Source organism: Daktulosphaira vitifoliae, unplaced genomic scaffold (genome assembly GCF_025091365.1).
Source record: "Daktulosphaira vitifoliae isolate Bord-2020 unplaced genomic scaffold, ASM2509136v1 Scaffold_55, whole genome shotgun sequence".
Lineage (NCBI taxonomy): Eukaryota > Metazoa > Arthropoda > Insecta > Hemiptera > Phylloxeridae > Daktulosphaira > Daktulosphaira vitifoliae.
This window is the reverse complement of record NW_026099624.1, coordinates 23,715-51,243: the sequence shown is the minus strand read 5'-3', so window position 1 is coordinate 51,243 and position 27,529 is coordinate 23,715. Positions and strand designations below refer to the sequence as shown.

The window sequence follows — 27,529 nt, the reverse complement described above, 5'->3', positions numbered from 1 at the left end:
GGTACTACAGTTGTAGATCTCGGAGAATGCATTTCAACTCGGCTTTATTTTGTCAAAACGAGCGTTTTCTTGAGTTTTTTTTTATGTGGCGCGTTAGAAGAAAAAAATCGTTAGTTATAACCGAAGAAAATAATCATTTACTCATATCTCGAGATATTATTACAAATTTACAGCATAAAATGTACTTTATTCTTTTCATTGAATGCAGTTGAAATATGCGCCTGCTCGTTCCTCTACCGAGGAGTTTATAGAAAACAATAATGCACTCTAATAGCACAGTATAGTTAACAATTTGGAACTGAACTATGATCGGTTGAATTGTGGTCATAAAAATATATTCACCCATGTCATTCATTACAAGTAGTTTATCAATTCTTTTGAATGATACATTAGAAAGTTTAACTTGTAACGTGTGATTAATATAATCAGCGTGCCTGAGCAACTACGCAGAAAACACTTTAGTCCAATTATAAAATCATACTCAACGCATGCATTTAGATATAGTATTTCTTCAGGTTCATTTTTACTCGATGTAAGAAAATATAACGTTTCACTTGGTACTAATAATTCCGGAAACGATATTTCCATATCTCATACTCAGTATCTCATAGCTCCACACAAACGTTGTGTTATTATTCACGTACAGTATGCTATCAAGATAGTAATTAGTCATGACAGTCACATATAAATCAAAGACTACAACGAAATTCGAATAAATTACTGAATGGAGTTCCGATACACGTAGTAATTACGAGGAGTTAATGGCGTCTTTTATTTTAAAGCATAACAAATCTTGGTGTATGTGTAACACCTACTGGCCAGCGAATAGTCGAACGGAGCAAACACTGGTATACAGTAGAGGAGTTCCTAAGAGTACTTAGATCAAAACGATACGTGATCATAAAATATCGAATAAATTGTAGTTGTGCTATCAACTAAAACTGCGCGAAGCTTTTCGAGTACCAACTATAGAAAACGCAACATCCGGTCGATATAAAGTAATCGACTGTTTCCTGTACTGTGTTCTATTGTGGCCCGACTTGAATCGAGATTTTATACAGAGAACGGACTGTAAAAGAGGTAAAAAACGCGCACGCATTTTGGATCTCTATGGATGTCCGTGTCTGACCGGCGGTTGTCAGTCAGTGGTTATTTCTTCAAATTGAAAGGAATCAGAATTGTCGATGGACAAAAGAATAGCCGTCCGAAAAGTCAGAACTCTTTTCAATCTCAAAACGTGACGTCTGCAATAATGACCTACAAACGCTGGGGCACACTTTGGACCATTGTCTCGACAACACCTCGTTTTCTCAATCTTTAAATCTCAACACGAAATCATTGCTTCCTCTTTGACTACGGACAAGCGTTAACCGGGAGTTAGTTAATCTTCGTGCTAGAAGCGCATCTATATAACTATCGACTATTGTAAACACGAGTGGTATGCGCCATCAACCGTGTGCGCTACACGTGTGTGTTATTATTATTTTTTTATTCTCTCCTCTCGAATCTAACAAGCGTACATTAGGCACGCACGAGCCATGTCCACATCAACAATACATTACCATTTTTTTTTTCTTTCGCCTCCTCCACCACTGATTCACCCAACTAATTACATTCGTCAATGGATCTGCGATCATCTGAGACCAGTGGAAAAATGGTTACTGGACTATGCTGTTACGCGTCACGCTTCATATGGACATTGTTTCATTAATATTAATAACAGTAATAAAAATATTTGTCTCGGTATCCAGTAAGGCACGTTTATTTTTTAAAAACTCGTCATATTTTCATAGAAAATCTATTCGAAGTTGATTCCAACAAAAAAATTCAATAGCAGATATTGAATATTGATAATATATTGTATTTATTTAAAATTATGTATATACATATTAAATTACTGATCTTCAACTACGCGATTTAGGCGACAACCAAAGGTCCCCTCGTAACGATCCAATAGATTGTAATTGCAAGTTTTACATTACACGACCTTGCGCAATTCCTTATACGTACTGCAAAAATAACATCAACTCGACTGCAGTTATTTATTTGCTCAAATGGATTCGTAACAAAATAAAGCGAAATGTATTCATTGGGAGTGCGACTGTACCCGATGGAAAATTTCAAACGCGCTGTGATTATATGGTAATTCCCAGATCGAATTCGAATCCGGGCCGAACATCGTCAGTGTCCATCGAGAATCGCTTTTAACGACTCAGGTGCTGTTTATAGTCTTATTCGAATGGAAAAAAAAAGTACGCGCACGCATAGAAAATCATACGTATAAAGAACTGAAACGAGGGAGAAAGAAGTAGAATCTGAGACCAATACTGCCGTGCCATATATTATATGGTTTGTCCATTGTTCTGGTGGCTATTGGTGATTGTGCGGCGGCGGCGGTGATATGGGCTTGTACAGTCGGCGGCGTTCAATTGCAAACGGTAGCGGCACGTCCTTCTATTGTTTGGCGGCCGTCCGAGTATTGTGCGTTATATCGACAGCCGGTGGATATGCATAGTGTCACGAACTTGATTTGCGTCTGTCTGCTCATGAAGACAACGACCATGTCGCTTTAGGGACGCAGCAATCGTTTCAAGTCCACGGCAACTAAGAATAGCGCGTTCAACATAAACGATTTCTATTACATTACCAGTGAATAATAAAAATAATATTGTACGACAATTATTCACCAAGACTTGTTTCATTTGAAGCGGAAAATATTCCGTTTTAAATGAAAAAAAATGTCTCGGTTGTTATTCGCACAAACTTTACGTTTCTGACGTTGTAGAACAACATTACATTTTAAACTCGCGGTAGTCATTAAATGTATGCCTCAAACATAAAAAACCATATGATATTCCGTATTGTCATCGAATCAAACAGACAACGCGTTAACCTAAACTTACTCTCATGCATCTATATTGAAATGTAGTTATGAGTCCAACAACATTTAAGAGTAATTTGATTATTTATGTCTATACGTATTTTATTTTAGATTCACCTCTGGACTTGTCTATGTCACTATTGTCCAGAGTGTTCAGCACGTCTTCCGCCTCATCGGTATCATCGCCGCCGAGTGGTTTAGATATCGACGAGCGCAAATCTCTTTCCGATGAATCCACCTCGGGAAATTCACTATCAGGAGATACGATCGACCACAATATCCATACGATCAGCACGACTCCGGTAAAATCGAGACCGTTCAGAGGAGAGCGCACCTTATTGCCGTGTGAGGTTTGTCGCAAGGCATTTGACAGACCGTCGTTACTAAAGAGACACATGAGGACACACACTGGTAAGTCGATGCTATTTAATACGGGTGATATTTTATTAGCTTTCAAACTTTTCATTCGCTCATTTTGAAACGTTTATAATCATTATATATTTATAATAACATAGTTCATAGATCAGAATTTTGAAATGTTTTAATGTTTCCTATGAAAGCATAATTTTCTTGTAGTTATAATTAAAAACTAAACAAAAAATTGTCGTTGTTAATGTACGCAGAAAATTAAACACTATAAAATTATATACTTCATAATTGATGAGTACGTCTCGAATGTATCTTTTTTAATATTTTATCCGATTATGATTTTTTTTTTTTTCATGAGTTTTTAAGTATACTTTTAAAAACCATCACTGCGCTACTTCAACACAACTGTAAATTATCTTTTTTTCATCCATCTTTTGTAATCATCATTTATCACGAGCTAATATTGATATCAACTTTATTTTCCAGGTGAAAAACCTCACGTTTGTGCTGTATGCAATAAAGGATTTTCCACATCCAGTTCGTTAAATACACACAGACGAATACATAGTGGTGAAAAGCCTCACCAATGTGGTGTTTGTGGAAAACGGTTTACTGCCAGTTCCAATCTATATTATCACAGAATGACTCATATTAAGGTAGGAAAAAATATTACTTTTTAAAAAGTTGACCCATTTACGTCCAGTTGTAAACCACTGAGTAAATTATGAGCTTGCAAAACTCGTCATAATCTTAGAAGTTCAGTAATAAACGTGTCGTTTCAATGAGTTGGTTACGTTTATAAAAAAAAGTATCAGATTTCACTGCAAAAATTCAAATAAACACGGTGATTTTATTAACAGTGAGATATAAAATTAATATGCTTATTAACTATTACTATTACTTATTTATAAACTGATAATTATGACGGTACCGTAAAGAAATATGATGATTATTTCAATATTTCGTATATTGTTATGTTAATTATTTTATAACTTGGTTATTATGGACCACACAGGTTGTGGAATCGAATATTTATAAAAAAATTGTATGGTTTTAATTAACTCACGCATTTGTAAATAAACTAAATATAATTATTGGCTAGGTTTATTATATTAGTCACTAATTTTTATTGACGTCGTCAAGTGGATCATAGTGAAATCACGTTAGAAGCTAANTCAAGTGGATCATAGTGAAATCACGTTAGGAGCCATTTCGATCATAGAGTTCTGATCTTAACGGTTATAATCGTTCAAATGATTAACATAAACTAATGGTAAATAATATACCGTCGGTAGCCCAAGACAATTTAACTGTCGTGACTAGAGAAGAGCCAAAGACAAGATCCACGCACAACTTCTGGGTCGGATATGATTTTTAACGTTTCGAGGGTCACGTAAGATTATGGGTCTTTAATAATACGTCTGAACCAGTCTGGGGGGCATTCAGATTGTTATTATCTCAGCACAATGAGGTAGATTGGTTAGTGGATATTATGTTGTATATATATTTTTAACTCAAATTATACGTGAAATTAAGATCAAAACAATCACGTGGAACACGTAACGTCGAGGCTACTTACTTGCGGCCCATGCGATAGTGACCGGATACTGGCTGTGCTTTAATTTTTATTATGATTACGTGTGCTCGCAATTTAAAAATACACTATATGTTAATCATCTAGTCCCAAGGGTTTTAATAAACCGATCAATTTCCTTGATGGCGTCGTGGAAAATTAGTACGAGGCGTTATAGTGTGGCTCCCTCCCCAGTCCACTTGATACCTTAATAACACACTAAGCCGTTTGATTTTAATTTCTTCATGTTTTACCGGTTCGGCAACAGAGAATCGATAATTAAAAATATAGTTTGGCTACACAAGTATGCAATAAATTAATTTATACTCGTACAATACCAAAAGTAGAGAAAACATTTTTTTAGTTCCCACAGTTTTGCTCTTCTATTGACAAATCTTCTACCGGATCATTATGTATTCATGATGTTTCAAATCTAGTCAAAATATATTCACTAGAATATACACGAACAGATTTATGCGCGTGTAAGAACTTTATATACACAGTTGTTTATAATTAGTATAATGTTTATTATTGAGTGTGTGCGTATACGCACGTGTAGAGGTGAAATGACGGGTGTGTTAATACGCGGATTCCAAATGGGCCTGTTCAAGGTTCTGCATTCCATTCGCACAATTTTTTCTATTTAATAATAATCGATAACTTAGAGATTATCGTCGGCTGAGACGGTTTTCCTGTGATAACATTTTGACATTTTGCCGTTGTGTGTCAAATAAATAATTACACTTCGATTTGCCGTTGCGAATATGCAACTGACAATAAATTACAGTTGCTCCGTACGAGATGACAGCGGAGGCACACGAGAAAAAACACCTGAAGTGATGAGCTGGTGCAGCACACAAACGTCCTTTGGGCACGCAACACGAACGAGCTGTGTGACGCAGAACCGACTAACCCGCAGGGTCGATGAAGTAGCCCCGGCACTCGACGCGTTAATAATAATAACGATAAAGTAAATAATTACAGCGATTTGAAACATTATATCATAATATATCTATAGCGCGAATCGATGCGTGAATACGTGTAAAAAAATACTGAACGTCCCAGAAGAGAAAAATAATACCTAATTAATTAATACGCGTAAAATAGTGAGATAAATCGGATAGAGCGTCGTTTGGCTTGTTACGAGCCGTTGGTGGCATCTGATGCTGATAATATGTATCAAAACTGTAATCAGAAACCTCATGTCGTTAATATAAGGCGCTGCTACGGATAGGGTTTTAGCCGATTGCCAATCATCCGGCTGATAACCACACACTGAAATTAGTCGCCTAGATATCCAACGGACTAGAAACTTTGTTTGGCTACCTTCGATAAAATTTTTTAGACTTGGTTACTCGTCTTACGGATGGTGGCCGAACATCTTTTTCGAAAAATACAACATTTTAAACACACTAGTTTGGGCAACGTATTATGAGATGTGAATATTTAATAAATATTACCAACGATGACGAATTTGTTGGAAACTCATTTGCCGCAAAACATTACGCTCGGGTGCTTTACCATTCACATTACCTGGTTTTATACATTTTATCAATTTTTCATATGTAGCCAGTACGCGTTAAAGCTCCGGGTGGTCGGTCTTATTGGCCGCGACCAAGACACAGTGGTGGCAGTGTGTTTATACCGACCGGCTCACAGTCGGCTTTGTCGTGGGAACTGCTATCCGATGTCGTATCTCGAACATTATCGTCGCTAGGTATCTATGCCGTACATTATATTCGGGTGCAAAGAGGACGTAAATTTTCGCCGGTACACCGGTTGACTGCTGTAGATGACAAGCACGTTTAAACGTTGTTGCACGCGCGTGTCAATTTTTTTTTTAACAATTTTAACGCTATTTAAAATTGTCGGAGGCTCATGGTCCGCGAGATTTATGTTTAAGCCCACCCGGTTATGTGTAAAAGCCGATAACGACAAAGCATCAGAGGCACAGATACGATCTAACAAGGTGCCTTATGGACGTATACTACCAACAGGTTTAGGGGCAAATAACCTTCATAAAATGACTATGTCGCTATAATTTTGATCAATAGTTATACCGTGTTAGTTATTTTGAGTATTTCTGTTGAATTTTCTACTTAACAAGATTTATTAATCTACAATTTTCATATTATTCATATATGTGTTTGACCAATTGAAAAATGATGTTTATATATTTTGTTATCTGTAGTCTGCCATAAGAACTTCAGATATATATATATATATTATTATTTTTATTAAACTAATAATCGTATATAGTTACTTAGTAAAATTCATCGTCCAATATAATATTTAATTTTGTGTTTTGCACTTTTGCAATTTGTATTTTGAATTATTTTGTAGTTTAAAATTGATTCATAGTATTACAAACATAAGATTAGCAAGAGAACATTTTATTGTATTAACTAAATTAATTATTAAAATATGGTCCTCGCGGACAATGTTTTATGTAAAATAACAGAGGTATGTCTAGAGGTTTGACAGTATAGTCAACGTCCGTGACGAACCCAAAGGGTCTTCAAGAACGACATTTCGGATAATGATCTGATAAAATAACATAATAACATTTTTACTACCTTCGTATTATACTAATTTCAACCATAGTGTTCTCGAGATCATTATTATCTAAAAGCAGCGAACCAAAGTAAGACTCGGGAAAAGAAAACAAGACCATATGACATCCTGTGCACACGGTAACCTTTTGTCCTGCACCCTCTTCAAGTGGTCTATAAAAAGGCGTTTTCGGTAAAGTTGCGAAATCATCATCGATCGAAAGATGTGTGATGGCTGCTGGTCCACTAAGAAAAAGTAAACCCTCCATCAAAACTAATGACTAGAAGTTGGTTCGAAAAATATAATTTGACGTCTGAGTTGATGGTGCACGTGTCACTTAAATTTAAAAAAAATACACTGCATTAAAAGTGATTGAATTAAGCAATTCAAACAGTTTTACTTATTGCCTTGATCATAAAATTTTATATACTAACAAAATATATTCATTAGGCAAACTTTTCTTTATATTTCTAAACTATTTTTAGTGCAGTATATATTTATATAATCAATTAATTATTATAATATTAACAATAATTACAGAGTTCGCCTTAGGAAATCTATGGCAATTTATTATGTTCATTTTTGTTATTTCATTAAAAAGGAATTTATTATTCTATTGAATGTTAATAAATAAAAAATTTATTGATCATACTACTGTTTGAAATTTATCGTTTAAATTTCAAAATTATTTACATTTTCTCATAGCCACAGAGCTTAACTGTTTAAAGAATTATTTCATGTGCATATTTTGTCAGGTGCATCTCGGAGCGATATTGTAAGTTCGTTTGTAATTTTTTGTTAGCCAACTGTCACACAACAATACAAAAAAAAAAAGCAATTACATAACGTGCGTGTTGTTTTCAAGGAAACGACTGAATATATATCGTGCGTACTTCTATATAAGATACATTGGGCGTTTGAAGAGCAATTTCCTATTTCACAAACCATATGGTGTTCCGTTGTGTATGCGTCTTAACCAAAACACCGGCAATACTGACTGCCGTGGCCGCGGTTTATAACAATCGCTATTATCTTATTCTTCTACTTCCCCCTAAAAAAAGGGGGTTTCTGACAGACCGGAACCCCGTAAAAAAACACACATCTTGGACACGGTCCAAGTAACAATTCTCACAACACCCCCACACATTGACTGGAAACTAACAAAAATGGGTAGCTAATTTATTCAAATACATACTGAACGTGGTGTTATCAATTTGAAATCACATAATGTACTTAATTTAAACGGGTTCCAGTTTTTTTGCTTCAAACTTTAATATACTTGAAAACGTTAAAAATTCAAGGATTAAACTAAAAATGTTATTTTAAGCGTAGAGAACTATTTTAAATAAGCTGATTTGAATTTAGAATGTGTTTTTTATTTTGGATTAAATTTTTTCGGTATAGCTTTCATTTTTCTGCCACCATCTTTGTTCGTTAAATATTTTAATGTTGACAAAACAAGAATGACTGATCGTTATTTAAGAATTTTAATTAATTTTTAAATATTATAAACATTATAGGAAAATAAGTTACATTAAAAATTTATGTTTTTTAAACACACAAAGGACGATAAAATATTATTCTGAATATAAACTTTTAGTTTAATCGTTTTTTTTAATTTATGTAGAAAGCTCCAAGACAATAACTTGTTGTATTCAGTAACTTATAATTTTTTATTCAAAGTCGTTGTATCAAAGATTAAATATAAATTTGTTAGCCAATTATAGTTCTGTCTGCAGAAATAAAATGATCGCCGCATACCAGGTTTCCCGTTTGTATTGATGAATTTACAATAGGAACAATAGTCGAAGGATCCTCGTAGAAGTCATGTTCAGTATGATTATTATTATAAAAACATGTTTCTTATTTTGTTATGGGCCCACATGGAACATTATTATATCGAGTATCTTTTGTATGTTACCCTTACAAAAAGTAAACTGTACTGATCGAATAATTACCGGCCAAGTCACAATCATTAAATTACTAGTTACGCCTCATGTTGTGGAGATCTTCAAGACACCAAACGGAATAAAAAGAGCACGTATGTCTGTGTGGACAGGTGGCATACCCTTACGATTCGTTCCGACAGTCAATTTTTTTGTGTACCATCACCTTTTCCTGGTGTTTTCTTCATTAAGAGGCCGCCCGTTATGCACGCTACTTTTTAGGATACCGTCAGACGCTAATATTTGGGTCAGACAATTCATCCATTAGAATCTAATACAATAACACTTCCACACTCAATTTCTTAAGTTATAACTGTTTCAATAAAAAACACATCCCATATTGTTATGATAAACTCATAAACGGAAAATTACTTCCTGCTCATTTTACGTACCCAACATAATTATAAACACATCGTAATGTAATAAATAATATTTACGGTTTCAATCGTAGCTTTTCAATGCTAATTTATATTTTAACTGCTTTAAAAAAAATTCAATATGCTTTCATTAAATACAATTTGTATTTTCGAGATTTTTTTCGACTTCATTTAATATTTTGAAACAGAAATGTGATTCATTATAAAATAATTGTCTCAAGACGGTTTGCCGCAAAAAAAAAAAAAATGTTTTTTCTCGTTAAAAATATTAACTCTCATATTTCATAGGTATAAAACACATACACCTCAAAACACGAAAAGTCGAAAACGCAGTCTGTAATTTATTGCACGCATAGCAACGTATCCGCTGTAACTATTCATATTATACACCTTAATAATTTTCGTTATACAATTCTGGAGAAATAACGAAATTCCGGTGGCTGTAGTTGTTTTTCTTTGATGGTTAGGTAGCTGCTAGGACCGCGATGTTCACGCGACTACTAGAAATCCATTTATCCGAATGGACAAGACCGAGGCGCCTGCGTGTATCGCGTGTAACACGAACAGAAGGAAATGTCGATCGAGATGTCCGATTATTCGAGATTGTTTTCAGTCAGAGAGAGAGAGAGAGAGAGAGAGGAAAATTAAACTTCCGTCCAAATGTGAGGATACCGAAATCCCATCAATTTGCCATCGCAGGTGACCGGCAGCAGGTGCTCTGATATTATAATAACCTATGGGTTAATTATTATTGTGTTTTCTTTATTTTACCATCGAGTATAATGTAAAATAGTCTAATACATTTGAAAACCGGTACAGAGGCAACACGCGAGTAAGATCTCAAGAGTGCATTTTGCAGACGAGTGTGCCCTCGGGAGGATGACCGCTGCAGTGGTCTATGTGAACCTTTCGACCTTGACGTAAGCCGAACAGGTGGTTAAACGATCTTTCCGTACTCGAGTGTTTTTACTCAATTAACATCATAACTACATTATAAATATCTGCCTTTAGCGGTCGATAAAATCAAATGAAATATTAAAATATCTGTACTACGCACACAATTTTGATTTCATATTTTATTACTTAAAAAAGAAATAGACCATTTTCTTTCTGATAATTTATGTGTTTTCTGTCAGTTGTGGTGTGATGATTGCTATTTACATACTAATGTAGTTTAATTTTATTACTTTGATTGGAAGACCTACTTTTGTGTTTATTATTTTTGCTGCTTGATTATCACAATTACTTAAATCGATCCGGATATAAGGTCCGGTCGATGTTTACGATCTCAAATCAATGCAAAGTGTTATTAAAGGCGTATACGAAAATAGAGTGGTCAATTTGACAGCCAGAATAATAAAATAGCAACGATTATATTTTTATTACTTATTCTAATGTCTTAATTATTTAAATTGGTAACAGTGGTGGTCATCTCAGTTAACGGATGACACGGATAATAAGTGATTTCATATTAAATAAACTTTGTTTTCACAGGAAAAACCACACAAATGTACATTGTGTGCAAAGTCATTCCCAACTCCCGGTGATCTGAAATCTCATATGTACGTCCACAACGGGTCGTGGCCGTTCAAATGTCATATATGCAACCGCGGATTCAGCAAACACACAAATCTGAAAAACCACCTATTTCTTCACACCGGTAAGTTGATTATTTTTGTTTCATTATTCACAGTAGGTATTCATCATAATAACACCGCAACTCTTACTTATCTCAAAACAAAAACAATAATTAGAAAATATGTTGTTTTATGTGGAAAGCTTGTGAAACGACAGTAACTATTCAGAGATAGTGTGCCCGCGCAAACTATTATTTAGTTTGTTATTTTTTTAAACTCACACATGCACCATAAAATAAAATTAGGCAACGAAAGAGTTACCTTTAAAGAGCAATAAAAATAATTCATTGTGGAATAATGTCTGATATTATAGCGAGAACCGAAATTAACGATTTGCCACCTGTACACAGCATGTTTTTCATGAGTTTGTAACGTTTGAACGTATCCAGTTTTTATCTCGACACTATCATTCTAAATGTTTTCAATGTTATTGCATTATATCGTCTGGTTACGGTTTCTTCCTTAATTTTTCATCGTCCGTAGCTAATCTGTTTAAACACTACTAATACATTTCGCAATAAACTAACAAAACATTCAAACTGCTTCGCTTCATAACTATGTAATAGCAATCGTAAATAAGGGCTGATCTCGGTTTCAAATAAATATTTTTTTAGAAATCTAGTCGTTTGCATAAACAACAACATAAATATTGTTCTTCGAAAAAAATACTCGAAAATGTCGCTCGCAAAGCATAATCATATTTTAATGTTTTTAAACTTCATTAGGCACTTCACTTGTCTTAGACCCGAGGCCATTGTTTTTTTTTCAACAAATATTGTATGCCTCTTAAGCATACCGTTCCAGGTAGGCGGTCGCTTAGACGGGATTTCTGGGACCGATATTATTATTTTTTAATCCCACGTTAATGGAATTCGTGTTTTTGCCTCCCATTGCACGTCACATCAAATATGCTTCGGGCCGACCCCAAAGTGACGAGACCTGGTTCTGCCGTTATTATAATATATTATTACATATAGGCAGGTCGTCGTATTCCGAACACCCGACAGTAGCATGCCCGTTAATGGCACCTCGAACGTTATGTCGAAGAAAGAGATAATATACCGAGAGACGCTTCGGCTACTGGACTTTGATGGTATTATGATGTGTTTGGTCTCGAACGGCCTCACTTGGAGTAGACATGCCCCTGACGGGACATTCTGTACCTGATATACCGATTTACATAAAAATCGTTCCGAGTTCGTTCGATTGTCGAACGAGAAATACACAGCGCAGCAGTTGATCAAATTATGAATTTCATTTTTTTTAAATAGATAAGTCTGTTAAATTTAAAGGGCGCGAGGGGTAATGGTCCATTTCTGTATATTTTTCAGGAGAGCAAAAATGAGTTTATAAATTCCTATATTTTTAATGGCAAAACAAAACTAGACACTTAAATATTAGAAAAAAGAAAAATAGTTTTACCTTATGGATTTCATAACTTGATACTACTGCTAATTTGGCATCCGAATCAAACGATAAAATCAGAATTTGACTGGTACCATTCATGTACTCTTTATATAACAAGTTCCAAATTAAAATTATTAGTTGTGCGATTATGGTAGACTTTAAATAAAACTAGTTGTAAAAAAATATAAAAATATTGTGAATTGGTTTTAGTTGTACATGGTTTTTACATTTTCTAATCAACTATGTAATAAAAGTAAAATATCGTGATTTTATTCAACTGACATATGCTAAGTAAACATACAACGATACTTTTAATCGTCCAACCTTAAAACTGTCCGCTCGTTAATTAATACTGTTATTTTTCAATTAATTGATAAGTAAACCGGTTCGATAAATTTCGAGTGAACGTTATTACATTTTTTTTTTTCGGTGATCGCGAATAATATGATAATAGTGTCTTCGAGTTTAATTTGGATTTGTATTCGGAGAAACGCGTTGTTTTTACCGAGTGTCAACGTACTTACGAGTAAAACATCATTGGCAAAAACACCGAGGAGTTGGATTTGTAGTTTCTCGTGTTTACCGGATTTGTGGGAATAAGTGCGCCAATATTGTACCTGTGTACACATTACGCTACTATAAGTGTGTTGTTGCTGTTACATTTGCTGTGGAAGTAATAATGGAAAAAAATGATAATGTACCCGGCGTGTGTGTAACCCGGGAAGTTGACAACAAGCGGAATGCAACACGGTTCTCCAATAATATTAATTATTGTCAACATAATAAACGTTGCGTTTCATGTACTAACGTATAATGATATATTATTACAATATTATGATTGCAAAAGCGGCATCGAAGTCGGTTCTATTGTACGACGTAGAACAAGACTTTGTCTCTCCTCTGCGAGTGCAAAATAATGTGATCCGTACAATTATATGAAATGCCTTCCGGCTAAAAAACATTACAATAACACTACATGTTTGTAGTTACGGAATCGCTCTTGCGGGCGTCGCCTACATCAGTTTAGGCCTTGACTTTGTAGAGGAAAAAATTGGCGCGTCGTTTGATCAAATTAAATAAACCGAGTACATTAAGTTGTCGGTGTACACTCAGCTGTGATAGGCACCTAAGGCAGTCGCCTCCTGTCAATCTGCGCAGCTTAATTTTCTAACATTATTCCAACGGACGACATTGTGCTTAACTCGTTTAACAAGATTGTGTGATTCGATTTCGACCGATGCTGTTTGTATCGATCTCCACGGCAATATTAACATTTTTTATTGCCTCCCGATGAAATTCGACCGCGCAATAAAAATAATTAGAGTCGTATTTTCCACTGGGCTCAATATTTCAGAATTAACAAAATTATGTTATTAATATACCGTTACGCATCGAGAACAACTGAAATCATGTCGACAGAGCATTCAGATAAACTAGTATGCTAAGCCGGTTGAACATTTATTAGGGGTTAATAACACAATATGTCTTATGCAGAGTAACGTAACACACGCGCTCTTTGTATCCGAAATGTCTCCAATGACGGCAGCGATCAAGCAATGAGTTTAAATTAAGTGTTCGTATAAAATTAAGTCGTTAACTGCTGTGATTTCTGGTTGAGTTTTTATTTCTTTATTTTCCCATATAAATAACAAATTTGCCTATGCTGGACCATAAAACTTCTAACCAGTTTAGAGATCAATAAAACTTAAATACTGGTGGCATTCCATAGCAAAAACTTCAAGAAGACAAATTTATTGTTCTTTTAACGACAAAAATAAGAAGAGTTGACCCATTTGAAAACGCGTCACTCTAGATCAATAACAGTTACGCGGACACACATCATAGTTTTATTTTTTATCATATAATATAATATTAATGCCAACCCGTAAAAAAATATCAACTCTCTCGTTGCTGCCGATTATTATTTCAATAAATTTATATATAAAACGTTTTATTTTTATTTAGACTTCATGTAGAAGTCATTTTTATCGATAGCGACGCAAAGTCTAATTCATATTTTCATATTCGAGTTAAACGATAAAGTATTCCATTAGAAATAATCGTTTTCATATCGTATTTTGGAAACGTGTGAAAAAAGTAACACCCGATTTCTATAGAGCGTGTTATTTGTACTTTGTTCTATATAATTGCCTATCGTTTTTAACATGTCGTACTTTACCCTGAATATTACCGATTTCAATTCACTTAATGATGTTCCTTGATTAAAAAAAAAAAAATACAACACACTACTACTCGGCGGCAATGGTAAACTTAACCGATTGCACTGCGCGGCAACCGTCTCTGGCCACCGCCAACAATGTGTTCCCCCCTGTGGTGCCCTCCTACCGTAAATCGTGTAATTCCTTCTAAACGTTCCCGAAAGAAAAAAAAAGGTGTCTACAAGATCATTAATCTCACAAACACCTCGACTCAAAACAGCAGTATGTATAAATATGATATGTTTTGTTCTATAAGGATAACCGCCATACAGTGGCCGAGACCATATTGTCTCAAATATCTAAACCGAAATTCCGTGATATAAATTCAGTGTAAATTACATTGCACATCGTGATGCGTTTAATTTATTGTCTGTGAAACGTTATTTTTCATTACAGTTAGTCCATTTAAAAGGCTCATTCCTAAACGCGTTCTGAATTGACGTAGATAACTTGTGTGATGAGTTGTTCGTTTGGCGCACACCGTGTTATAAATTCATAAATACATTTTAAAAGCATATTTCGTCATTAAATTTTGTTAACAAGGTTCACGTTTATCGGACGTTTCGGTGGTAATTTTTTTATATATTTTACTAGCTTTCGTTACACGGACACCCCGAGCAATTATATCGATGCGCGCGTTTAAATACATATTTTACACACTCGATATTCTTACACGCTTTATACACATAATAAAAAAACAACAGCGCTGGCTGATATTATACGAGCCGGTTGATTGCAGCGATGATTTACAACCGGTTCTTACTTGGCTTCCCATTAGCCTAAGCTACTATATTTGCTACTACACCATACATTATGAGCCGTCACCTCTTATAATATTATTGAACTTGAAACTCGTCCGATAAGTACGCCGTTGACGACGGCGCTGTCAAGTACAGAATGTTATCATCACACGTGGTAGTCAAATATCCTTTACGCGGCCAACATCTGTTGCAATAGCAATATCGATGTGTTACAGACCACGTCGGCAACCAACGTATTCGTTATTTTAATTTTTCTTATTTAATTAATCATTAGGTATTTACAATATTATCGGGTTCGGCCAAAAGTATACTCTGTAACTAGCTCGATGCCGAACAAAAACCACACACACTGCGGTTAGTATCGAATGTGTAAAACTCGTTTCCAGACATTTTCACTAGCTGTAAAGTACATGAGTGTTTTTTTTTTTTTTTATGTTAACAATCTTGCTCCGCTTGTATCATAATACACAGCTTGTCGTAACGCTCGACCGTGTCTGATGTTTGCCCTGAAAGTGTATATTTTATTTAACCTGTTTGCACTGAACTTTGATATCGCCATGTGATACGATACAAATAAAAGCAACAAATGAGAATTTCGACGAGCGTCGACGATTTATCACGTGCAATCGACCCGGTCGTTCGTTACGCCCGAAAAACCAGTAATAAACATAAAAAAAAAAAATTGTCCGAGGGATGCTCCGTTTTGTTTCATTGAGAAATACTGCGGATGTTATTTTTCATACCTATACTCGAACGACCGTAATTTCTTCAAGAACAAACGAAACGGCAGATGTTTGCCGCGTCTGACACGCATATCGCCATTACACACATTCGTATTAACCCGTGACTTTGATGTTTTTTATAAGAAATGTGTACGGACGGCATAGGATTTTTTCCATTTACGGACGGTAATGACTTATGAGTGTTGTAAGGAAAAAGTAACATCGAATTATACTATGTACAAACAAACCTACTGAATAGAATCACGGGTCAAAAAACGCGTTCGGATGCCATACAGGCTCCGAACTACCACGGTGGCGAGTGTGGGAGACTCGTCTTCGGAAGCAGTGTCTTTAGCCGGGATTTTTTTCGCTTCGGGTAGTATTGTTTCGTTGGAGTATTAGCCACGGCACAATAATAATTGAACGCCGTCGCCCCGACACCTTTATAATAATAATAAACCACGTCTGTAGCCCTGAGGATTATTATTTTTGTAGTGTACACGACTGCGGCGACCGCGCGCATTCACAGTACAAACGGTCTCATCGGCCGCGTGCAGCGATTTCTCTTGCCCCGTTGCCCGTGGCGTTACGTTGCTTACCGTTTTGGCGCCATCGAAACGCCGCAGCGGATCATCTTTGCTGCATTCATTATGACTTTGTATTCCGACACAACCGACTGAGAGACGATAACAACAACAACAGCAGCACAACAACGGTGACTCCAGAACATTACACTATTATTATCATCATCGTCATTGGTAACGCGGTCGATTGACTTCACACACTGCCATTATGATCTCCGCGGGTCTCTGTGTTCCCGGAGCCTACATACCTCCCCGTCTTGTACCGGGTGTCGCGCGATTACGCCTTAGGAGTCGCAAAACCTAATATCGGACGCGTGGGAACGTCGATGGCGACCTTGCCGTGGCCATTGTGTAAGGATACCTACACGCAATTCGTGACACGGTTGATTTTTTTAACTTTTATACACTGCACAGTCTACACGTTTCGGCACGTGCTCCTTTGCGATGCAATCCGGTAATGTTACAGAAAATAGTAAACAGGTCTATGCCATAAATGATTATTTGTCAACCTTGACAAATCGTAAATAGCGTATTATTTTGACAATATAATAATTTGAAATATATTAAAAAGTTTTTATCTACGAGTACGCGCTGAGTTATAATATATTCAAAATATTTTTATTCTTGAACCCTAAATTATCTAACCTAAGATGGTAATTATTTACAACTTGCTATTTTTTTAAATTTCAATGTGCTTTACGTTTTTGAACATTATTTTCTGTATTGGAATAATAATGAACGCTCGTTTGAAGAAAGTTTTTTATACAAGCCGAACGATTCAAATGTACAGTATTATTGCTCCTCGATGATATGTGTTTACAACTCTTTTATGTATAGAATACCACATCTGTGGCGGTGATTCCGAAGAGGTCGCGGGTCATAAAACTATTTGATGTTTTCATCAGGTTACTTCTCAATGTTCGAGTATTAAATTTGAGATTTTACGGGCGCCATTACGGTAATAACTGCATCGACCACGAGGACCGGTCGTTGTACGACGCGATGTATCTGTTCTCCGACCGTAGAAATCTCCCGCCCGCTATCCATACCCGGTGATATACTCTTGGGAGGAGGCCACCGAAGCGATCGTTGTTCAGATTAACGCGGGTAGCTTTCGATTAAAACGAATAATAATAAAATACGTCCAGAAGAGTATAAAATATTTGTTGACTATTTAGAAACGGCTAGAAGAAATCCCATTACTCGGGTGCTCCGACAAGAATTTCCGATTACAGCCTCCGGGGTCCACCCGGTAAACTAGTTGACATGAGCCTCCGTGCATTTCGTTCTCACACACACACGCGCATATACTGCCACCGCTCGTCCTGGACCACATTACGTATTCATGATCCATTTAGTGAACAAGACCGTGCCCGTTTAATTATCTCATCGAACCGACTCGGTCGGATTTCTTTTTGAGGCTTATCCTCGGCTACTACTGAATACAGTCGAATATTATCCACAATTAGCCGTATATCATTACGTTATTAGCTACCATTATAATATTCTCTAATATGAAAACCAGCTAATATGATTTTTCTCCATAACGATCTCTATACAGTTTAGCGGACCACAGTTTAAGTCATCGGTAGCCCAGTAAGTGTGGCTGATATCTGTTTTTGTTTTTATTTCGGATTTTCAATCACAAAACAAGTCGGTATACGATCAGTATCTTCAATACGTTTATCGCATTAACTTATCAAATTTCAGCTGTATTGTTGAACGCCCTCGACGAGGGTGGATACTAAATTTAAACACAAATCNCGCCCTCGACGAGGGTGGGTACTAAATTTAAACACAAATAATTGTCTTCGTTAAAATCTATGAGTTATATCCTCGATTTCTTGTAATAGACACTCGTTAGTATGCTTTTTTTATGATATCAGCTGCAAAGTGCACACGAGCACGTGCCTAAGATGGTCATAAAATTATGTTCTAAGCCTACAGGACAGGTGAATATGAACCAACCAAAGACGATTGGGCAGGTGTCTGAGAACGCAAAGAGTCCAACTAGATTAGTATCTCTGCAACTAAACCACTAGTTAAAATGTTTATATGTCCACAGTTATATTTTTATATATAAGTAGTTTTAAGAACGGTTCATCTTTTTTTTTTACATTTCTCCGTCTGCTTTGTACACCTCTGGCTACGGTGTTCACCACCGGTCTACGTTTCAAAGATAAATGTATCTGAATGGATTAACTATATTTTTACTTTTTANAATGGATTAACTATATTTTTATTTTTTAATGATCCGTACCATTTGTTTTTCACCAAGAATCCATTACACCTGTTCGAGGTTCTCAAATATTAAATTTTGTGTTATGGTACATTGTTTTCAATATAAAGGTCATATACGAACTATAATATTTGCATGTGGCTTTTTGATTATATTTATGGGTATCAACATATTCGATTTTTATCTTAGAAAAAAAAATTAATTGCAATGTCATAAATTAATTAATTACAAATATTATTAAATAATTATTTTGAAAATATTGACGTTCTAAATATAAAACTGTAACTGCGAATTGCTTTACTGGAAATTAATTTTTGTTTGGAATTTTTCGACCTGCATTATTATCTCAATACAATGTTTTCTATAGTCTATGAATTATAAATTAAAAGTAAAAGCTTTCAAGTAAATAATAAAAAAGTATAGTGAACAGAGTAGTACTTAAATAATTTTTGTGCTGACAAATAACCTACTTAACGAACCATTGATGTATACGTTTAAAAAATTGAGTACCCATAGATCGAAGTAATATTATCTGTACTTGTTAGCAAAACAATTAAACAGTGCTAGGTGTTTTTCCATGATATTAATGTTGAAGTTACTTGAAGTTATTTTCTGAAATCTAATTAATCAAAGTACACACATGAAAACAATACGCGAAGTAAACGATACGGCGCTTGTTTTATGATCGATGTGTTACTACCAGACGTTATTGTGCAATCGGTGTACATAACTCCATACATCACAGGGGTGCCACATTAATGTAGAGGCCTTCAACAGTATGGTCGTAAAGTAAATACTTGTTCGTGACCGACACAAGTCGTGATCGTATGTGCTTCAAATGAGCTAATCAACGAGAAACACGATCCGCGGTGGGGTTGTGTCGGGGGANAGAAACACGATCCGCGGTGGGGTTGTGTTGGGGGATATTGTTAAAACAAATGCGCATCATACAAGCGCCCGAAAATTTATAATTTCTCATTGTTGGTAAAATAAATTTAGCCTGCATATTGTCTAATTTATTTCGTCTGGTGTAAGCCGAAATATATCGAGATCAAGATAAACGCACGTGGTTTATTAGTACCGACGCGTTTGTGTGTTTTCCTAAGGTTTCCAATTATTGTGAACAAACGGATACATTGATATCACGTCTCGTTATTTCTTCAAGTAGGATCGAAAATTATGTACTCGATTAATCAACCGAATGCCTAAAGTCGACGACGGTTCGTCTTGAGTGGAATACTCGTGTTTGGCCGATCAATATGGTTATGGGCCTTAAACCTTGATTTTAACACGCTTTTTCGTTTTTTCAATCAGTAATCAAATAAAACAATAGCATGAACTGCTACAATGATTCTGAATTCCATCTGAATAACAAATAGACCTCATCCGACGATCTTAAATCATAATTATCATCATAGTTCGGATTCCGATACCAGTCAAAGTTAGACTATTTGATAATTCGGTGAAATTATGTTTGGCGTAAACAAATTATTCTTTGACTTTTTTAGAAATTTGTCAGTAAATATTTCTTTGTATTTGAGTCAACTCAGAAATAATAATGTATTTTTTTGTGATATATAAAACTAAGAAAGAACGTAATTCATCATTGTCTAAGTACAACTGTATACGTGCAATTTATTCGATAATGACAACTGTTTTATTATCATGTCGTTGAGATCGACTGAGTGAGGCTATTCTATCTTACAAATTATTTTATACGACCGGCACTGATAGGATACGATCGAGCTCGTCATTAACAGCGATACGCCTCGTCGAGAGAAATGTACTATTTTTTCATAGTTACACAAAACTCTGTACTTCCTGGTCGTTAAAGTCTTCAGAAATATTACCGCTTAGTCCGACCACCCATTCGTATTATTTACTCATTAAGACGTTATGAAATGACTAACAATTATGCCAGCAACTAGAACGGCCGTCGCGATGTCTATATATATATACATAAAAAGTACGCAATGATTGCTCAAAAACTGATCGCAATTATAAGTACGCATTATTAAATCTTATGTTTCTTTTTTTTTTGTATCCAAGTTCTTACAATTATATTTTTTCACTTACAACAGCAACAACTTTATTATTATTTTTTTTATGTGTCATCCAACGACCCATTAATCTAAAACTAAATGATAAACGATCGGTTACTTTTCAATTGATTACAAAGATTCTGTTCATTATTCCATTCAAGAAGTACACACGCAAAGTTTTCTAACCCAACATGACACGCGATATTTTAAGTTTCATTGATCGATTAGAAAAGGTAAACAATAATTATATCGACTCCAACTGAGTGTTGGCTGTATTATTTTGTTTTGTAAACTTGATTTTTTTCATTATTCATATAGATTTTATGAACTACTTTCGAATTATTGTTTTTTAAATATTTCATTAAAACATATAAAACTGAAATCAAATAAATTCAACATTGAAAAAACAAAACAGTAAATGTAATATAGTAAACCACCTGCCTAACCTGTTTTTGAATATTTATGGGTTTTTTGTTTCATATCAATTTCTAAAAAACAATAGTTTTTGGAATTGGAATTGTACTATTGAGCAATGCTCACAATTTTATAACCAATGAAAAATAAACATTTTAAAGTTTTACCAATTATCCTATGTGGTAAAAATGGAAAAAAAAAATTGCGATGCGATCATTCTAAGAGAATTGATTGATTAATGGAGTGAATGGTAATGCCAATTATTTCTCGAGAAAATATTCGTAACAATGTTGCATTGAAATCTTTGCTAAGAAATAGAGCATTTCGTGCTCAATATTTTACCGTTTCCACTTAGTATCAGAACTTTTTTTCCAAAATTAACTTAGAATGAAATTCAAAAAAAAAATAATAAGTTCACTTGTCACATTCAATGTTTTTATTTATTCACACGTTCCTTTTTATTATTCCTCATGAACATTTTCAGTGATATTATATTTTAATCAGATGAGCCTGATTAAAAATTATAGAAATCGTTTTTTAATTGAAACATTTTGAAAAGTGATTTGGTTTAAATATTCTTGTTTATTTTCGCTTATTATTTTGTTAGTAACAAGTAGTAATGTGCAAAAGAAATTTAAATATTGGTATCTATAATACTAGAGACAAAATACAAGCCAAACATAATCAGTTTATTTTATAGAAAAAACATTTTTACTATAAATAATTCATAACATATCCTATTATCTAATCAAGCAAGCTGAATATATACCGAGTAACATACTGGAAGAACTTCATTTTTTAAGTTTTTTCAAATTGACACCTAAACCCGTCAAAATTGTCCCAAGGACAATTAACTATTAATTTCTGTAAGTTACGCACGTGATCTCTCGGCGTGTTCAAATTAATTTCAAATATAAATAAAAAAAAAAAACACCGAAAATATCACTGAGCAGTATAACATTACAATGTCTAGACCGGTTCATTCTTTTTCTATCGTGGAAGTTATTTTTTCTTCTGTATTGACCAAGTCATTTGTCATGTGTCATTTGTACATGCAGTCGACGTGTTCCGTCTTAGTCATATAGGTTTCGATACTCCTCATGGTATGTTTAATTATTTTGTCGACGATACGGATCGTCTGCACGGAAAACCGGTTCTTAATTCCGGAATTATGGAAAACTGTGAGCCATAATTTAATAAAGGTCTTTGGTGGTAAACACTGCACTGGACAATATGGTTGGGTGCATTCGACAGATGATACGCGTCACACTCCACTGGCCGTATAATCAATATTCAATATGAGTCCTTCAAAGATATTTTTTAAAACACATATTTTATGGTTCTATATTCCATTTTTAGGACGCAACATAATTTTTTCATTACTGAGTTTAATAGCATTTTATGCGATGACGCAATATTATTATACGTAAGGTTTACCAAATATCTCAATGATCGGAAATTATAAATCTGTACCAAACTTTGACAAGCGTCTCTATAACAAACCGACCCATAAACTGGTCATTCGGTTCGTATTACAATTTTTTTTTTTAACAAAGACTACCGTTTCATGAAGCTATCACGCGTTCGTGCGTCCAAAACTTAACCGAACCGAAGATGGATTTATGAGACTTCTGTAAATATGCTACTGCGTATACATATGAACGGCGATGTAATAATAATGTGTTGGGTGAGTATCGGTCCAGAGTATCTCGTGCAAGTAGAAAGCATCAAGAAGAGAATAGGGCGGTAAAAATACAAGTGAGCACGAAAGGAGAGACAGAGAGGTTAATAAACGTAATAAAGAGAAGGTTGAAAAAGTAATGTCTTCTCTCCGTGTTTTTTTTCAGTAGATATAAACGAGGCATAACAAGAGCAACGCTCTATGGCGGTGGTTGAAGAAAAGGAAAAATAAACTTCTATTATATAATGTATATAGGTTAGTACGTATATATAAGTATGTATCAATCGCTGGAGTTCCGTGAGTAAATTAACTTGTAATTGCTGGCGGTTCATTAACATAAACACGGTCGTGCACCACACTTATCTACCGCTTATATCTGTCCTGCATCCCATATACGCATATTACAACGTACACCCGGTAGATTATTGGCTGGACTGATTTACGTGACACGATCCAAGAAAAACCCGGGTAATTATTTAAATTATTTATCCGTGTTACGCCTTATGGAATGTTTATACACTTACTGATCCAGGCACAATATTTTTACTCAATGCCCAATCATGTAACAAAATATATTTGTCAAAATAAGTGAAAAAAAAATTATATGGATTATGTTTTTAAGTGTTACAAATTCTATAAAAATATAATACCAAATCAATTTTTGACAGCTAGTTTGAATAATTAATTCATTTGAATCCAAACATTACACAAGTTTCACTAAACTGGCTAAAATGTTATTATTTATGCAGGTGGCACGTGGTATTTTTCTAGCACCTGTCTTTTATAATCTGATAAGAGTTTTAATAGTCAATATTTAAAATGACCCTAACCCTAACATCAACTTTTTGGGTTTATACTAACGCTAATTATAATTTTTTTTGAAGAGGTGCTATAATGAATTTTTGGGAAATTTAAGCTATGTTATGTTTTAGTAATAACGTTCATTTAACATTTACAAGAAATAAGTATGGTTTTTATTATATGCATTAGTAATATAAAAGTCGAATATAATTAATTTTGGTTTTCATTATTAATTAACAATTTTTTATCTCACCAAACTCTATTAAATTATTATAATGAAACTATTTTGCCACGGAAAACCCAAGAAAATATAATATTGTGCGTTTTAATATGCATTCTGGATTAAATGAAATCCCGTATGGCTACTGGATCTACACGATTTCTAGTAGCCAGCTACAAATTATGTAGTTGAAGGTGTCTGCATGGGAAACTGGACAGATACAGTTTAGAGTAAAACCCGTTTTCTTTAGAATAATAATTATCGTAATTTAGATACACTGGCGATTTGACCTGTTCTTGTTTTTTCTTACTTTTATTCTTAGTAGAGAAATGTTTTACCTCGATTACTGATATACAACAAATAATAATTATTCCGTTTTGTAATATATATGTGTTATTATTCTTATTGACAATAATATCTAAATACTTTATTTTAATGAATGAAATCTACCTGGCATATTGAAGATAAAATACTTGATATACTTATGTGAGAACTTTTTTAAGTGCAATTTTATTTGTGGAATTTGTCATTGACTTTCAGACAATGCTCCAAGATACAAATTCATATATTCTGTTTTGCGTGAGATGTAGAATGTGNGTGAGAACTTTTTTAAGTGCAATTTTATTTGTGGAATTTGTCATTGACTTTCAGACAATGCTCCAAGATACAAATTCATATATATATATAAATTCATATATTCTGTTTTGCGTGAGATGTAGAATGTTCATGTATCGTATAGAAGTTATTCGGAGATTTCTATTCCAATCTTTGATCCATTAAAATAACTATAAGATCGTAAGAGTCTGTTATATATTGAACTTTGAATTAAACGTTTAAAGGTCCTGGTAGCAGCATATTATTGTGATCGGATTGTATATATATAGGCTATAGTTAAGTGCTATTCAAGACGTTGTTGTGATGGAAAAATAATCTGACTACAGAAAAGACCATAAGTAGAGGGCTGCAGAAATTTCTTTGCAATTGGAATTACCTTATTATGGAAATCGTCAGTGACGTTTGAATTGAACAATGTGATGTCTAATTAAAATCATCTCGCGACGTGCAAATCCTGCACAGGTTTACTACGTAGTTAGTATAATCCTCAAGGCAAATATATTCCTTCTATCATATATATAAACCTTCATCATCTTCCCCACTTCTAAATGAAGACAAATTATTCACTCTTTTATTCATTAGTTGGATATTACTAAACTGAGAAATTATCTTTTTGACTACGTTGGTTATCTCGTATATTCAACTATTTGCATACTTCTGTCGAGGACAGTCATCATAATACTTATAAAATTACGTCACTATATAATAATTATGTAAAGATTAGTATGTTTTGATGTCTGACCTTCAATTTATTTTTGATTTTAGGAGACAAACCACATGCTTGTGAACTATGCCACAAGAAATTCGCGCTTGCCTGCAATCTCAGAGCACACATGAAAACACACGAGAGTGAGTACAAATTTATCTATAAATTTAGATATTAAGTGTGGAAAAAATTCATATATCATAAATAGAATGATTTAAAAATATTTTCGTCGCATATTGTTACAATAAAAACATAGAAGGAGTAGTCAATTCATATTTTGTGCGGGTTAATCGTATGTTTCATATAAATCTATATTTATTATCATGTGGTCCGTATGAGACAAACATTTGAAATCACGTAGAACGTGTATGTCAATTCATTACGGTAATAACGATAGGGTGCTGGTGCGTTTTTTGGATACGAGTGTATTTGAGGGGCGTTCACCGACGGGTAGTGTAAGTATAACGTATAATTTTCGTAAGCCAAATGTATTACACAAAGACACGACGATGCACAGTCCGATCCGCACTAATAATAATTTGATATAATAATGAATAGTGGTGTGTTTTTTTTTTTTTTTTTTGGTAACCACTTACTTGATAGTTACACTTCCCTTAATGCCACTTTGATGTGAATCGTCGCAGACATCAATCGAATGAATTGCACGAGAGCATTTTATTACACTATCGTGAAATTTAGGTTCATAAGATTTTGACCGTTGATGATACGTAGAATATATTGATTCATATATATATTAATTGTGAAAAAGTGTACTATGAGAAAATAGCGTTAAATAAAAAAATATGTCCTCGTTATAAACGAGAGAAGTATTAATGGTTTAGGCAGTGTACGAATAAAGATGATGTTGAATTAGTGAAATGAGGTGAGTTGATATATAGAAAAGATATCATAGGTACCCTTTCTATATATCAATAGAACATAGAAGGGTATCATAAATGAAAAAAAAATCGCGAATTCAATATAAATTCCAACGATATGACCTATACTAGGGTGTTAACGTATTTACCTAAGGTTGTAGTTCTTTATTACTGAAGAATTTTTATTGTAATTTATTATGCTGATATCGATGTTTTTATGAATTTATTAAAGATAAAACTATTGAGTTAGATTGCGACTTTTTATTATTTTTCACTTTTTTCCATACTGTTATCTTGTACATGGATTTTGCAATCGATAGGATATCGTGGACGTTTGTTGGATCGTAATTAGACAATATATCGTCTTTTGAACAGCAATAATATCAGTGTTTTGCTCGTGTGTACATTCCTTTAAAAATTAACGACTGTTCATAGACGATATTGGTCTAAATACATGGTTCCTAATGTTTTTTTTACCACCATTGGCAAATTCTATATCGTTTAAATGAAAAATACTAGGGCCGTCGCCGAAAATTGTCCCAGCAACATTCGTGGCGCCTGTGTACATTGAAAAAAAAAAATTACAAAATTACTCTACCCAAATTAATAGACTTGATATCTTGTATTTATGTAATATTGTCTCGCGTACTTACGCCCACCGAATTACCCTTTAGGGTGAACACAGTTCGACTAGTTGATTCAACAGATAATTGGCGGTTTTAATAAAAAGTCCCCATCGTATCCCTACAATAATAACACAGTACAAGCATTTTCCACCTAGAAATATAGTACCTTACTTCAGTAAAGTACGTGACTATAGTCGGATTAAACGTTAATAATTTGTAAATTAATGGTAAAATTAAACATTTATCTTACTCTACAATATATTTTAAAGAATGTTTTG

The 27,529-nt window shown here is 34.3% G+C and overlaps 1 protein-coding gene across 4 annotated transcripts in view; it reads left to right on the top strand.

The window, feature by feature from the left end:
- Nucleotides 1-2,916: 2,916 nt before the first annotated feature.
- Nucleotides 2,917-27,529, top strand: part of LOC126908962 (zinc finger protein 239-like) — a 30,618-nt gene continuing 6,005 nt past the window's right edge. For 2 of the 4 annotated variants that reach the window (XM_050691308.1, XM_050691310.1), the window contains exons 1-4: nucleotides 2,917-3,292; nucleotides 3,737-3,906; nucleotides 11,194-11,359; nucleotides 25,807-25,890. In XM_050691308.1, the coding sequence (XP_050547265.1) occupies nucleotides 2,932-3,292; nucleotides 3,737-3,906; nucleotides 11,194-11,359; nucleotides 25,807-25,890 (781 nt within the window). In that variant the 5' untranslated portion in view covers nucleotides 2,917-2,931. The remainder of the gene's footprint in view (nucleotides 3,293-3,736; nucleotides 3,907-11,193; nucleotides 11,360-25,806; nucleotides 25,891-27,529) is intronic. The other 2 variants (XM_050691311.1, XM_050691309.1) reach the window with 2 other exon arrangements.